General features: G+C 38.1%; 1 protein-coding gene and 1 long non-coding RNA gene across 2 annotated transcripts; one reads left to right on the forward strand and one right to left on the reverse strand.

Annotated features, from left to right (window-relative positions):
• Positions 1–1,056: 1,056 nt before the first annotated feature.
• COX20 (cytochrome c oxidase assembly factor COX20) lies at positions 1,057–7,509 on the forward strand. Its single transcript, XM_072948621.1, has 4 exons — positions 1,057–1,193; positions 6,502–6,616; positions 6,742–6,805; positions 7,238–7,509. The coding sequence occupies exons 1-4, from the start codon at positions 1,152–1,154 to the stop codon at positions 7,380–7,382; spliced, it is 366 nt and encodes a 121-aa protein (XP_072804722.1). The 5' UTR covers positions 1,057–1,151; the 3' UTR covers positions 7,383–7,509.
• A 1,271-nt stretch (positions 7,510–8,780) lies between these two features.
• LOC140688750 (uncharacterized) lies at positions 8,781–11,846 on the reverse strand. The gene is made up of 3 exons (XR_012063546.1): positions 11,709–11,846; positions 9,626–9,729; positions 8,781–9,039 (listed from the first exon to the last, which is right to left on the reverse strand). It is a non-coding gene; the product is annotated as an uncharacterized lncRNA (long non-coding RNA).
• Positions 11,847–15,902: the final 4,056 nt, after the last annotated feature.

Below are 15,902 nucleotides of genomic sequence, written 5' to 3' on the forward strand. Positions count from 1 at the left end.
CGCGAACCTTACCCAGCACTTAACTGCGTGCACGGCAGCATGACTTTGCACAATGAAACTCTGAAGCTTGAGCATTCTCCCGGAGTATACTTTGAAATATAAAGCTACACAAGTAAAGGAGGCATTAGGTTTTGACTGGGACATTTTAAACTTACGGTGGGTAGAAAAAAATACAAGAAAAAGAACTGCACTGTTTATTTAGAGCGCTGAGCAAGTGGCCAAACCCTATCTCACACCAGGAGACTGATGTCGCCCACACGCATATTACACGTTAAGTCGCAGTGGCAGGGAGGGTGTGCGTGGACCACCACCTAACACTCCAGATGCGTGTTGCAGGCCTCCGAATCCCGTACCCCGCCCGCCCTCCCGTCTGCACGGCGGGCTCAAACGTCCTGACGCATCCTCACTGACGAGGCGCTCCCTCCATTTTGTCCCCAGTCTCCTTCAGGCGAACAGAGCGGCGCTATTTCAGAGCCACTCACTGATGAAACCAAGCCAGGGAGGAGGAGGTGTGGGCGCGGGACCACACTTTGCCCGAGGCCGGCGCCCGGGGCTAAATGGCGGCTGGCGCTGGGTGGAGCTGCCTGGGGCGCCCAGGGCTCGTCCCAGGGCGGGAGGACAAAGGACACGCAGGGGACGCGGGCCGCAAGCCAGGGCCGGCCGACTTCCGGGCCGTGGGCTGAGAGGGTGGGGGCCTCCTGCTCACAGGACAAAGCCGCGGCGGCGCGCACACGCTCTCTACGCGGCCCCGCCCGCCCCCGCCCCGCGTGCCCGGCGCCCATGCACGCGCGCGCGCGCGCGGACAACGGTTAGAAATGGCGGTTAGGACGAGAGGAGGGGCCGGGGCGGGGGGAGGTTCAGCCTCAAGGAGCCAAGTGTCTGGGTGCGTTGTTGTTTCACGAGCCGCCCTCCTCCCCTGGACCAGGCACTCGGGCTAGAGAGAGCCCCTGTGGAGAAGACGTGACTCGTTTAACTGAACAAAGGATATGGCGGCCACAGCTGAAACAACCAGCCCAAAGGCGCTGCGGCGGGAGAGACTAGGAGACATTCCCTAAAATGGCGGACAGAGCGGGCGGGGCGGGGCTTCCGCTCGCGGCGGCGCGGCGGCGCGGCGGCGCGGCGGGGCGGGGCGGAGGCGCCGAGTGGTCACCATGGCCGCCGCGCCGGAGCCCGGGGAGCCTGGGAAGGGGAAGGTAACCCGGGGGTAGTAGGGCTCGCGGGCCCTGGGCGGGGGGTGGGAGGTGCGTAAGGACGCGCGCGGCCTTTCGAGCTGTGAGACCTGGCTGGGATTTCGTGTCGTTAGCTTCTCTGCCATCGCACAGCCCCCCTGTCCCCCGACAATTTTATCTTAATTGCCGTAACTTAAGTGACGGAAAGGTAGTAATAACCTACTGCGGGTCACTATGAAACAGCTAACAAGAATGAACCATTTGGAAAGAAATTTTTGCTAAGAAGGGCCTCATAATTTGCTGCTAAAGTGATTTAAAAGCTCCCTGAGGACAGGTGACTTGTCTTTAAGGCCGTATACTTAACCACATTTAAAATAGAGTGCTCAGTAAATGCTGAGGGATGAAAACTTGGTTACATTTCAGTGAATTTATGTCCAGGGCAGAAGGATCAGATAAGATTAAGATTTTTTTCGCTTTAACCTTGCTTTCACTGGACCACGTGGAGCATGCAGTGTTACATGTAACCAATAGCTTCCTTAGCTGGTATTCACTAAGGTGCTCTGCCTTCCTCAGCCCTCTTTTCCACAGTTATCCTTGTGTAAAATGGATAGATAATTTCACCGCCTCTTAAAACCCACTGCTTTCAGGATAGAATCCGAATTTTTTGGCCTGTAATGTGAAGCCCGTCACCTAACCTTACTACTCAGTACACGTCTGACTTTTGCTTTCCTCTCCAGGTGTACTAAAGCTAAACAGGGCTGTCTGGTCTGTCTTGAAAGGGCCTCTTGACTTCTCAAAGGAGACTGAGGCGCTTCTGTCCCCACCTCCCCTGACACTTTGTATGTAGCTGTATCATTACAGCATTATACCGGAAGTTAATAATTTGTATCTTCCTTAAGAGCAGGGAACACAATTTTTATACCTTCAGTGCAGAGCAAATAACAAATGTTCATTAAAGAGATAATGCAAGAAGAAAAGTTTTTAAATAGTAAGGTATAGAGATAATATTGGATCAATTATTCACAAACATTTATTGAAACTTGCTATGTGATAGATTGCACCTATAGTTTTAAAATGTTCTTTGCTGAGCTTGAGAATTTTGCACATTTCTTCAAAGTTCTTGCTTCTCTGGGGACTTTTCATCCAAATTTAGCCAAGGTGGATCATCAGACGGTTATGAACAAATGCTGGATAACTTGTTTCCATATTTATTATGAGAACAAGTTTTGTCAGTTTATACACTATTGGTACCTTTTGTTTTTCATGCCTCACATGCCATTTGGAATATGCTTTGTGTAGCAAAATATACCCTTGTTTGAAACTTAACATATTTCTGGGGCAACACATCATCAAACACGAAATTCTAGATTGTTTTGTGAGAACACTGGGATCTTGAATGGGGCTTTTATCCTTTTTGAATCCGATTGTTCACCTTTGATAAGAGAACTGCTGTCATTTTAGAGTCATCTGATTAACAGTATTTGAAGCTAAGCAAAGAAAATGTTTCAGAAACAAATGATTATCTGTGCCATGTGATGAGATGTAGAGTATGATGGATTTTGCAAAACGGATGTCTTTTAGCCGACTTTGGCGGTGCCTTTACAGTGCCTGAGATAAATGTCTCGTTGAAGCGAGTTTGTCTTGTATGTTTCTAGGCTAGAGATTGTTCAGTAGAGGAAAAACTAATGATGCAAATGAAAGAAAGGATAACCACAGAAGCAAAATCCTTGAGAGTCCAGAGAGGAACCAACTGCCACAATGGGGACTAGTTTTAAATAGTATGGCTAAGTACTCCTTTGAAATAAAGGGAAGAGGGAATGGGTGGTGGAAAATAAAGTAGCTCTGGTTTGATTTGATGTTTCCTATAAATTATTAAGTTGGTGTTCTGGCTTAGAAAATTTTTAAATTGAAGTATAGTCGATTTTACAATGTTATTTTCTAGTGTACAACACAATGATTAAGTTATACATAAATATATTCATATTCCTTCATATTCTGAAGTTATTACAAGATATTGAATATAGTTTTGTGCTATACAGTAGGACCATGTTTATTTTACGTTTAGTGGTTTGTATCTGCTAATCCCAAACTCCTAATTTCTCTCTCCCCCACCCCCCTTTCTCCTTTGGTAACCATAAATTTATTTTCTATGTCTGAGACATTCTTTGTTCTGTAGTTAAGTTCATTTGCGACATTTCTCTCCACCTGTAAGTTGTCATACGATATTCATCTTTTTCTTCACTTAGTATGATGAACTTTAGGTCCATCCATGTTGCTGCAAAATGGCATTATTCCATTCTTTTTTATGGCTGAGTAGTATTCCATTGTGTGTGTATATTAATACATTTTATACACACCACATCTTCTGTATCCAGTCATCTGGTTGTTTCCACATCTTGGCTATTGTAAGTACTGCTATGAACGTTGGGATGCCTGTATCTTTTCAAACAGTTGTTTTTCTAGATAAATTCCCAGGAGTGGGATTGCTGGATCATAGGGTAAGTGTATCTTTAGTTTTTTAAGGAACCTCCATACTATGTTTTCCATAGTGACTGCACCAGACCACATTCCCACCAACAGTGCAGGAGGGTCCCCTTTTCTCCACACCATCTCCAACATTTATCATTTGTGGGCTTTTCAATGACTGTCATTGTGACTGGTGTGAGATGATACTTCATTGTATCATCTGCATGGCTTAGAAATATTTTTAAGCTTCCCTCAATTCCATCAAGGTGAGCTGGTAAAGCTGCCTTTCTAAATCTAAGCTTAAAAAATTAGTCTACCAAAAAAAGTCTAAAATTTCTTTACATTTAAAGGCTTTACTGTTATTAACAGGGAACCTGTTTGCAGATTGGGGGAATAAAAGACGGATGTTAAGTGCTTGTACCTTACAAACAGAACTACCTCAAAAGGACTTCAGGCGTGGATTGATAATCACAGTTCAGTGTGTTCACACAAGCATTATATATGCTCAAGACCACTTTGTTATTAATAGTATTTCATACTTGCTTTTAAGTCATCAGTAGTCTAAATTCTAACTTTACCAGGAGGCTGATGAGTCTCTACTAGTAAGGGAAAAATGTGGTCTTAGAAAGTATTTGTACATCCTTACCCACAGTTTTGATACAAACTGCAAATGTACAATTATGCACTTATTTCTATTACTCTGTGTACGAGTGAGCCTTAGTGTTCAACTATAAAAAACCGAAGGGTTAATGATGCAGTGGAAATGAGGCTTTGAAGGCCAGGCTGACTCCACATCCACTCTGCCAGCACTCATTAGCCTTCTACTTAAACTCTGAGCCTGTTTCAGAGATAATGTCACATAGACAAGTCGAGAATTAAAAGCACAGGCCTGGCACCAATAGCCTCTCAGCACGTAAATTATGAGATTGTTTAATTTGGTCTCCTGACTAGACCAAGGCAGTTGCTGGAGGTGGGGCTGACATGTGCATTGTATGCATTTAGCAGCAGCATCCTTGGCCTTTAATCCACTTTAGTTTTAGAAGGTACCACTAAAAGGAAATTTTTTTTAATAAACTGGATCATTCCATTATTTGCAACTTTTAAAAAAATGCACTTTTCTATAAACAGTTCCCTAAATGCCAATGGCCTACTGAATCAGAATCTGAGGGTGGGATTTGAAAATCTCTAAAAAGATCAAGTTACCCAGATGTCTGGCAAGTGTATTTTACAACTTGGTAAAGAACTGGGGCTGAAAGCATTTTGTCCAAGTATCTCTAAGAAATGTTTGCACATTCTGGTGTATCCCAGGGTCACACGCTAGAGCTCTATTATGGAAACGAATCCAAATGAAAAAAGCCCAGAAACCTTAAAGTAACTTGTGCTATCTTTGGCTGGGGGGGGGGGTGCAGTGTTTGGCATGATGTGGGCAACGCTTGATGGTTCCTTTTATTCTTACTGCTTAAGACCTCTACCTGAAGGTGAAAGCAGACTCCACTTGGCTTGTGATGTGAGGATGAGAAACAAGTTTTCTATGAAGATTTGTACTGAAGAACTTTTAAAATTAAACCCCGCAACTTTAATGAGCACCTGCTTCATGAAGTAAACATGTTAGGGGGTGTAATAGGGAGAGGCAAAAAAATGGAATAGAATGATCCAAGAAAGTATATAATTTTTGCTTTATTAGGAACCAAGTCATTTTGTCTTTTCTGCAGAAGCTTGAGCCAAAGCAAACAATCAGGAACACCTTCATGTTTCAACTTTAATCTGACTTCTCTTTTACTGTCCTTTCCCTATTTCTCCCAATCTTTTCCCTCCTTACAGTATATAGACACCTGCTAGGTATCTCATCCCATAGACTGAGTAAGGGGCTTCATTTTAAAAAGCTACATTATGGAAAATTTGCATTTAGTCAAATTTTAGGAAAACAGAATCAAAAGTTTTCTGGGTTTTTTTTATTAATAAGAGAATGTGAAACCTAAGTATGACTTTTAACAAAGTGTCCTGCCCTCCCCAAACCTTTAAGTACGATAATGTGACAGACATTCAAATTAAAAATGTTATGCTTAAGGTGGCAGTATTTTTGATTAAGGAGAACAAATCCATACATCTAATGAAGACTGTAGAAAAAGAATTTTAAAATCATTTTAGCACTTGAAGGAACTCATTTATCACCTAGTTCAACACTTTCATTGATTGAGGGCCCGATAAAAAAAAATATATCCTACAGGTTCCAGAAGTTAGTGATAGAACTGAGACAAATCCAACTCTCCACAGATTTCCAGCATTTTCCTTCATGCTTTGGTTTGGTTACCATGTACTATCAACAAAGAATTAAATACAATCAAGTGTAACTTCACAGGCAAGGAAACAGACAAAAGATGTCTTAACATGAAATATTTATTCTAACAGACACAACTGATGTTCACTGGTAAGATTTGAAGTCATCATTAAAGGAACTTAAAACAGCAGTATACTAATATTATAAGCAACATGGCTGAAAGTTTCACTTTTCCCATTTAGGATTCTCAAATAAGTAGAATTTGAATTAACTGTCTTACTGCTTTTCAATTTCACTTTTAGCCAAATTCCCAAATGATTTCATACACATTTTAAAAGAGCTTATAAAATAATGGTATGCCCTTATCTCCAAGACAGTTTATTAACAAGTTATGGCGTAACCATAACGCCATAAGGTTTGATTTACTCTACTGCTCAGGACTTTCTGGTCAATTTCTCAAGGTTTCCATTTAAAGGTTCAGATTACATACCATAGCAGGCTGATTAAAGACAGTTTTAATCTTTGCCAAACCACACTGAAATAAAATATTTTCATGTTCAATCTAGGTTCTTTTTTATTTTCTCCTAGCCCTTTAAGCTCCTAGGAATTTTAGATGTCGAAAGCATTCCCTGTGCACGAGATTCCATCTTATATGGTTCATTAGGATCTGTTGTGGCTGGCCTTGGACATTTTTTGTTAACTAGTGAGTATGTATTTTCCTCTATATATAAAAAACACACATTTCTCTACGTGTGAACAGTATTTTCCTGGATGATAATTTGTAACATACATAATGTATAATTATGTGGTTATGCTTTCTTTTCACAGGTAGAATTAGAAGATCATGTGATGTTGGAGTAGGAGGATTTATCTTGGTGACTTTAGGATGCTGGTATGTATACTAAGCATTCAAGATCTATGATTGTAATACATTTATCTAATCCCAAAGCACATGCTCTATACAGAGCAATCTCCCCCTGGGAGATTTCCTACCCGCAGTGAAAAAATTTATCTTACAAAATATTGCTAGAATGCCTTTACTTTAAGAAATATACAAATATACACGTTTTGTACCGTTGTCAAATGAACAGATGATGTCATGTCAGGGTTTACACTTCATTTGGGAAGGCCCCAGACTTTTATCCTAATGCTCATATCATCCCTTCCCATGGCGTAACAGCTGAAAGTACTACTTTAAGAATGTATATATCAAACACTGATAGTCATCAGTAAGCATTTTTAAAATTTGATTACAAATTTCAAATTAGTTTCTTTCTATAGATGTTTTATATTAATAATTTATTCATGTTCTTCTTCTTACAAGGTTCCATTGTAGGTATAATTATGCAAAGCTAAGAATCCAGGAAAGAATTGCCAGAGAAGGGATTAAAAATAAGATTTTGTATGAAAGTACCCACCTTGATCCTGAAAGAAAACAAACCAATGGCGGCAGCGGCGGCAGCACCTGAGCAGTCTTGAGCGTAGGAAACTCAGATAAAACTCACTTCAGGGTGAACACAGCTGAGGTCAACTACAGAACACATTTTATGTACCAGAAGGCTTTCAATCAAGTAAATAAAGTACGTGTAAGCTGTAGTCTTTTTCACATGTGTACGAATGAATACTTACACACTGACTCTGCTCCTGTATCTACTGCTCATATGGCACGTCACAGGCTCATCACACTTAAACGTAGTGTTTAACATGCTTGGAAAAGTGTTTTCCTGTAGTAAGTAGTGAGTACACATGACATTTCAAAAAAATGAAATCTGTCTCAGTTGGAGTTAAAACTTGCCTTAAAAACAAATCACAACTGTATTACTGTACCCTGTTAAATGAGGGGATAGATACTTCCTGGTTTCTAAAGCCACTGCTGTTGTATCAAGACTTAAAACTAACAGATTGTCACTTCTGAATCATTTAAAAAATGTACCCATTGACACTATTCTTCCATTTCAACAAGTGAGTCATCTCTTAGGTTGTTTTTGGCTGGAAATATTTTCAGAACTTGTTTGGCACAAAGGAAGTATAACTGCAGAATTACAGATTGTTACATTAATGTAAAGACTTACAATTCAACTGGCTGCCATAAAACAAAAAAACAGCACAAAACATCCAACTAAGTCCTCAGGATCTACTCATTCATTCATCATTTTTGGCTTTAATAAACAGCAAAATTTTTTTTCAAGAAATACTTAAGACACAACCCAGAGGCCTTCCTGGTTAAGGAATGATAAATATGAAAAAAAGACACCAGTGGACATGATTATGGTATTTATTATTATTGGTTCTATGGATTACCACAGCTCAACAGAGCAAGGAAGAGATGTCCTGAAACTTTCTTTTTCCTCGTGGGGGTAGGTAGGTAATTAGACTTTTGTTTATTTTTAAGATGGTACTGGGTATTGAACCCAAGACTTCATGCATGTTAAGCATGCGCTCTACCACTCGAGCTATACCCTCAGGCTCTGAAACTTTATTTTGTTCTGTATTCCTTTTCAAAGGATAGGCAGGGCTTGCTCCAGTTGAATTCACAGGAGAGGTAGCGTTTTCAGTCCCATGCCTACCTTCTTATGGCTGTCATTATGAGTGTCAGGGTGCACAGGCTGTGTGGTTACCAAATGCCCTAACCATCATGAGTGACATTGTCAAGCACAAGGTCTACGAGACTTTTTATTGATCCTAATCACCTGGCAGCCACAAAAGGAAGGACCTGGATACTGATTAGGGTGATTGGAAAAGAAAATGCCATTTGTAAGATCATCTGCCTTCTCAGTGATACAAATAAAGTTGAGTTCAGTCTATTATTCAAATTGATCTTAAAAAAGTTAAAAAGTCCATGATGTGAGCCATGTTTTAAAAGAGCACTGCATTGGCGGAGGGAGGTTAACTACTAATCAAATCTGGAATCTAACAAGCCGTGCAAGCCATTTCTGTTCTCAGTAACTTGTAACATAAAATCAGGCAACTGGGTAAAGTGACTCAAGTTCCTTCTCAAGTCTAGCACACTATGATTACATCTTACCCTGAGGAAGAGAGAAATCTCTCAGCTGGTAAAAATTTCCAAGGCTTTCACCAACAAGGTTAGTTCATTTTCACAGTACAGTGACTGCATAAATTGGAGGCCTGAATAAAAACAGAAAGTTTTAATAAACAATCATTTGGATTATTTTTTAAATGTCATTTCATAAGTTTATACCATTAGCACTTTTCCTTCTTGAACTATTAAGATGTTACAAAATGCATCAATGAACTACTGGCCCATGTAATATGCTCCAGGCCCTTATCATATGGCTACTGGATGCCTCTCCAAGTTTATCTTGACACTTCCACTTCTGGTACTTCCATCCAAAGGTCTTGCACTCTGCCATTCAACATCAAGATTAAGCTGTATGAAGTTTTGCCAATCCTATCTCCAGTGTACCTCTGGCCACCAAGACCTGAATTCATATCTCAACTTTCACTTCACATAGAATGCCTTCTTTCTGCCTCCTCTTGTAACATTCCATTCTCTTGCTAACTTATAGGAATTACAATCATCACCTCATTTAGGTTCTCACACTACTGTTTCATCTGTTACCAGTAGTTGGCACTTCCACTGATCAGACTTCTGCTACAAGAACCCTATCAATTTTTAATCTTTACATTCACTAACAAAGTCCCTCTCATCCAAAAGCTTAGACTTCAAATTTAAGCTGAAAGAGTAACCTACCTTCGATGTGCACTTGGAGCCTCCAGCTGTACTGCTTCCTTCATTATTCCATTAAATCCGAAATTTCACACTAGGTGATATAGCAGTAGGTACCAGCTAAATAGCTGATTAAAATAGAATTGTGGTCATTAGTAGGTTTAAAACTTTTTCTAGCTTATCATACCTACTTTAACTCTTTCTAGTGCTTTACACCATTCCCCCACTTCCCTTATCCCTCCCTCTTTGTTTTTCCTTCTACTTGCTTTTCTCTCTCAGTAAAAGGACCTCAGGGAACAAAATTAACTAGCTTTTCTCTGGACTTGTGATTTATATTGACCAAGTTTGACAAGAAATTTTGACTAACCCTAGTACCACTATTTGATTTGCAAGCATCTCTTCAGTCTACGTACCTCTACTCCATCGCTGGTTTCCCTTTGCTTCGATTACATAATGCGAGGAGGTCTATATAATAAATTCAGGACTCCTGTTTATGCACTTTTCAGCAAAGAGCTAGGGATCAAGTAAGGTTTGAATCCTTCTATTCCTAGATAAAAATCTGGTGGATGGGGATTAAGACATCCCTTTAAGAGTCAAGTTAATATATATACTATACTTTGGGTAAGCATAATACTTTAATAAGAAAAATTACAATAACTGCTTAATTGTGGTTTTTAATGGTCTTCTAGAATAAAATATTCCGGAAGTATCTTAAAATATGGTCCAGTGGTCATTAAATTAGGTCAGTATAATATATACCAATATCCTCTACCACCCAAATACTGGTGTCTTACACAGTTTATATTGTGTTAAGTTCCATCTTTAAATTTTCTTTTACAAGGGAAGCTCTAGGGATAAAACTTTTCCAAAGTACTTTTCAAAGTACATTTTAAACTTTGTAATGTGAGCACTACTGATCAGTATGTTGCAGTCCTTTCAACTACTGCATTCACCTTACTCTTAACTATATACATAAATAAGGTGTCTTCCAAGTATTTCTATCTTGAGAAAGCTACCAGTGCCTACATTATAAGTATTAATTTAGTCTATTATTCACTTTAAAAAGCTCAGATAAATTTAACAGACCATCTGTTTGTTCTGCCTTTTTTTCTAGGATTGACTTCCACTAAGTTCTTTAAGTTATAAAATACCTATTATGTGGCCTACCCTTAGATGATTCAACTCTGCATATACTGGTTGCTTAAAGGATTGCATTTCCATGAGAATATCTGTTCCCACTTAGACCATGAGTCATGTGAAATGAAGTGTTTTACTATCTAAACTATAAGCTTGTCTTTAAGATTTTTCTAGTTTTATAGGTTTTCTCCTCAAACAGAAATGGTTCTGATTTTACTTTTTACTCAAAGTTGTCTGCTCTTTAGAAGCCATTAGATTGTTTCTGACAGGTGAGCTCCATTTCACTGTGGAAGCCTTGTTAAATTTCCAGCACCCAAGTCCTCTTACTTCAACAAAATACATTATTCTGGAGTATGTAGTGGAGAAAAATCAATTTCTTCTAAGCTTATCAAGTTTTTAATTTCAGGGCAATGAGAAAGTACATGTTCACACTGAGCCTTACTTCCTTCTGTCTTTAAATTTACTTTCTAATTGATTTTATGTACTCTGATGTATCACTTCATTATCCTAAAGGATTTCATTTTCCAAGTTCTTATAAGCTAATTAAAAGTATTTGTTTTTGCCTAGATGCAGATTTCTGGGAACCTAGGACATAGGTATCCTAGATTTTTTTTTGCATTATAGTATTTTAAGTATTTAAACTCTAAAGTAGGGAGGGTATTGAAACAAATGTTTTACAAAACATTAAACTGAAGGAATTTGAACCTTTAGAATAAGGATGTAACCTTAAGAGGACTTGGCACTATTTGCATGTACTGCCTTTAACCTATGCCAATTGCTAAAGCAGTACCAAATACTTTATATTTTAAGTATGCAAAGGAGAGAACTTTTTTTCCTGATATGAAATCTATTCATCTAGTTACCAATTTCTCCCTTTCCCCTTTTTAAAATTAAGAGTTCTAATTAAGGTGATCCTGGAAAGCCAATATAACAGGTGTTAAATGTACAAGCAGCAATTAATTTGGAATACCTATTGGAATCACTGGAACACATTTACTTGGGCCCTTTTACTCTTCCACACAGCACATTCACATGGACAGACTAAGGAAAAGGAGATGAAATTTAAATCAGCATATTATTTCTTGCTTTATTTTTCAAAAAAAAAATAGTAAGTTGGAACCTTTTGTTGTACTTGACTAGGACATTCCCCTCTCCCTTCTGTGATAAAAGGACACCTTAATAGCTGCATTAAAAAATTACCATTATTCAAGTGAGCTCCAATTTTTCTTCAGAACTTAATTTTACCTCATATTTTTCTCTATGTATACTTGAATATTTTTGAGGCTTTCATCCCACACAACTTAAACTGTCAACACTGGCCATATATCATTGTTCTTGGTTGCTTTTGTTAATTTATTTTTTCTTCAGTGCTTAAGTGCTTGTCAGGTATAAAATGTTTTACCAGACAAGCCTAATTTTACTTCCTGTAAGATCATGGAATGAACTGTTAAAGGAATGGCAGAAAACAGCCACAAACAGTAGTTCAGTGTTTATTAGGTAGCTTTCCAGGCCTGTAATCCCTGTGTAATGTCCAGTAGTACAGATACCCAAGCTGGACATGCTCAAGAGTAACTGCTGTGCATTGGTACAGCACTGGGAGGCAAATGGTGCAACATCTGAACAAGGAACTGCACCTTTCCATGACGTCTCCATTTGCCTGCACTATTACTTCATCAACTTTCAACTACAGTACAGATTCTCATACCCACAGATCCAGCTTTGTTTAAAATTAAGATCCCTGTTCCTTGTCACGATGCAAAAGTATATGTTCATTCCTAGCATAAAGGAGAAAAAAACTTTAACACTCCCAAGCAGTAATTAGAAATGATTACAAATGGTTAAGTTCTTCCAACAACTCACCTAACCTTTAACAGTGATTACTGATGTCCTGGCCTATCAGGTACATGCAGCATTTATTCCCCTAATACTAGAACTACAATCGTAAGTGAAATTAGTGTCTACACAATGACAAAAATTTTACTTATTCAGCTTCCCAAGTTACTAGTGCACTGCCAACCTAATTGCAGAAATATAGGTTACATTTTGAGCAAATCTGGGTTAATATTATGAATATAATTAGTTCCACCTATTTCCAATCAACTCTTCCTTACAGATGAAATTCCTTACGCAAACATATTCAACCACTTGTATTTTAAGTCAATTGGCTACGATGTGGAAGTATATATTCTCACTGATACACTTATGTTCGTAATCTTTGTTAGCCATTTCCCACCTACTTAAAGCTCTGAGCTCCAGGTTGCCTGGACAGTTGAAATTTACTAAGTGTGACTACCAAATAAAGTAGCACACTTTATTAGCACAATATAATAAAAAGTACATGTCAAGGTAGGTTATTTCAACTGTTCCGTTTCACAACTTACAAATTTTAGAATGTTAAGATACTTAGGGATCCTGGGGTTTTTTTTTTTCCTACCTCAACACACTGATGGACACATACTACACCAGTACTGTAGTCACTTTCAAGGTAATTCTCAAGGGTTTACTTTATTCATCAAGGTTAAAAAAAAAAAAAGACAAACATCACTTCATCATGAATTAGGTGAAGTAAACATGTACCTGGAGTACTAGCACTAAGTTAAAAACTGGGCATTAGAGCCTAAATGAAACTCAAGTACGAAACTAGCTAGATCTATTACTTGCATGTTTTACTGTAGAAGCTGTGAAATAATGGGGGAAAATTTTTTTCAAATCTATTATCCAAGGAAGAGGCTCTCCACCTCAGATTCTTACTCAAAGCACTAATAGTCCCTAAGCTAAGCATTACAACGTATTACAAAGGCCACTAACATGTGTCCGTTTTTATAAATTACTAAAATGTTTAAACATAAGCTCATTTTCAAACCTTTTCTAAATACCTCAATTTCAGAGGCCAAGAAATATGAACAATGACAAAGTTTAGAGTCAAAATATTTCAAGAACTTCAGGAGAAAATGGCTTTAGAAAGAGCATCGTGTTATGTCTTCCAAAGATTATTTCAATGAGTATTCTGGGGGGTTGAAAGCTAGGTAACTTATTCTCAGCTACAGGCGCCATTTAAAAAAGAAACAAAAAAAATCTTACTTATGTGTAGGAAGTTATGGAAACTAGTATTTTTAAGATGTTTATTTTTATGTCTAATACCAGAAACTAAGAGGCTAGGAAAGATACCAGTTTACACCTTCCTTAGTAATTTTATTCTGGTTATTGCTTTTTAAAAACATCAGATACACATCTACCACCAGTCCTTTTTATGTGAAAGATGTCTATTCCACTGCCTTAAAAGCTATCAAAATACTTCTGTTTTGTGTAATGGGACCTATTATAAAAGCAATCACAGGATAAAAAGCCAATTTATATTAAGTAAAAGTTCCCAGAAAAACATGTCAACTGAATTTCCAAAAAAGGAAAAAAAAATATAGAACACAATCTGCCTGTATAAATTCCCCAGGAGGTGAAAAATAATCTAAAATACTATTAGTTACTTTTCCTGTAAAAAAATTAAGGAAAATTATTTTTGAGAAACTTCAATACCTTGTTGTTAGTATTCGAGAAATAGTTTCAAATTCCTATTTCCAGACAGGATCTACCCTAGGCAAATGAGAGCTTATTGTTTTATAGATTCAATATGGCTTCCTTTTGTTATTTCAGTGTCATATTTATTTGACTCATTCTTCATTTGTAAGATTTCATCTTGCTGTCTGGGTATTAGGCAGGGCCAGAAGCTTGTCTCAGCTTCCTGGGTCAGAGCAGAGCCCTCCACCAAAGGATAAGAGTAATAAGCTGTAACCTACCAGCAACAAAGAACTTTCTACAGTTCAAGTTACTTCATCATTTCTATCTTGCAGCATTTTTTGTTAACAGCAATCTCACAGGTGAGCTTTCTCAGGATATTGCTGGGACATCTGTTTACGGTATCTATTATATTTGTTTATGCAGTTTTGCTTGCCATAGAGCAGAGGTAGGCAAGGGATGGGGTGAACAATAAACCCAAGTGTCTCATCTGTTGATCTTGTTCTGCTGAACTTAGCATTTGTCAACTTACTTTTTCTCTTGCCTATTTTATAATACTCCCTCTTCTGAATTTCTTTTTCTCTTTAGGATTTTTATACAAATGGAGACATAGACCTTGACGCTGCTTAAAATTTAACATTTTTCTGCGCAACGTTTCTATCTATCCCATCTCTCTTCCCAAAACTTTCTGGGCTACACAGGAATGACACCCTACCAAATAGTGTTTTGTTATTTTGTCATCACTCTCCTATTGCAATAATTAGAATATAAATTCCTTAATATGTAAATTTAAACTCAAAGGTATATGCAAGATTTTTAAAAAAACCTAAACATTTAAGACACCTAAACAATGATTAGCAACAAAGTTTAAATTTCCCCCTGGGTAAGTTTATGCAAACCTAATAATACTGGTGCATACTAAAGAGTATGCTCATGTCAATGGATGCTAGCAGTATTGCTAAAAAGAAAAAAGCCCTTGAGACATTATCTTGTACTGTTAAGTATTCCTATAATTGAAGGATTAGCCTTTGTTCCCAAAACCTCAACTGAAACTACACCACCACCTGAAACTCAACTCCAGACCATCTTTAAGCAGAATCCCTAGGAGTATAAATAGAAAATCTGATTTTAAATGGCTGAAACAAAAATCTAGGCAATCAGAAATATAAACAAACCTAAACTTACCAGTAGCAACCTAAAACAGCAACAAAACACTGAACTGACGTCAAGTTTTAGTTCTACAGTTTGACTCCTGATTCCTCACCTTAGTGAGGGTCCTTTAGATTAAGTGTTCTGTGCAAACCCAATAAAATTACAATTAGGGGATCTAATGTTATCACGTAACTACAGTTAAGTTAGCAGTGTTGTGTAGCAGTGAAATCAATGACTGGCTTGCATGATGGCTTCTAAAAGCATCTGTTCCCAGCATTTCATGTAACATAGATGTACATAAAATTATCAGTTGAGGACAGCCATTAGCATTTCGTAAAGATGATAAACTGTGTTAACTTCTCCCAGCCAGTACCTTTTCCCCTCGTTTAAACGTTTAAGTCATCTGGGGGGGAGGGGAAGATTTCAACTTTACTTCATACTAAAATTGGTTTGTCAGTATACATTTAAGTTTTTAAAACCTAAATGTTCCAAGTACAAAGTA

The sequence above is a fragment of the Vicugna pacos genome, chromosome 23 (assembly GCF_048564905.1).
Source record: "Vicugna pacos chromosome 23, VicPac4, whole genome shotgun sequence".
NCBI classification, from domain to species: Eukaryota; Metazoa; Chordata; class Mammalia; order Artiodactyla; family Camelidae; genus Vicugna; species Vicugna pacos.

Bases quoted from the DNA above. Each gene is read 5' to 3' on its own strand.
- COX20 (XM_072948621.1), top strand. From the start codon at position 1,152: ATGGCCGCCGCGCCGGAGCCCGGGGAGCCTGGGAAGGGGAAG. The intron at 1,194-6,501 runs GTAACCCGGGGG...ATTTTCTCCTAG, and splicing joins GGGAGCCTGGGAAGGGGAAG to CCCTTTAAGCTCCTAGGAAT. The intron at 6,806-7,237 runs GTATGTATACTA...TCTTCTTACAAG, and splicing joins TTGGTGACTTTAGGATGCTG to GTTCCATTGTAGGTATAATT.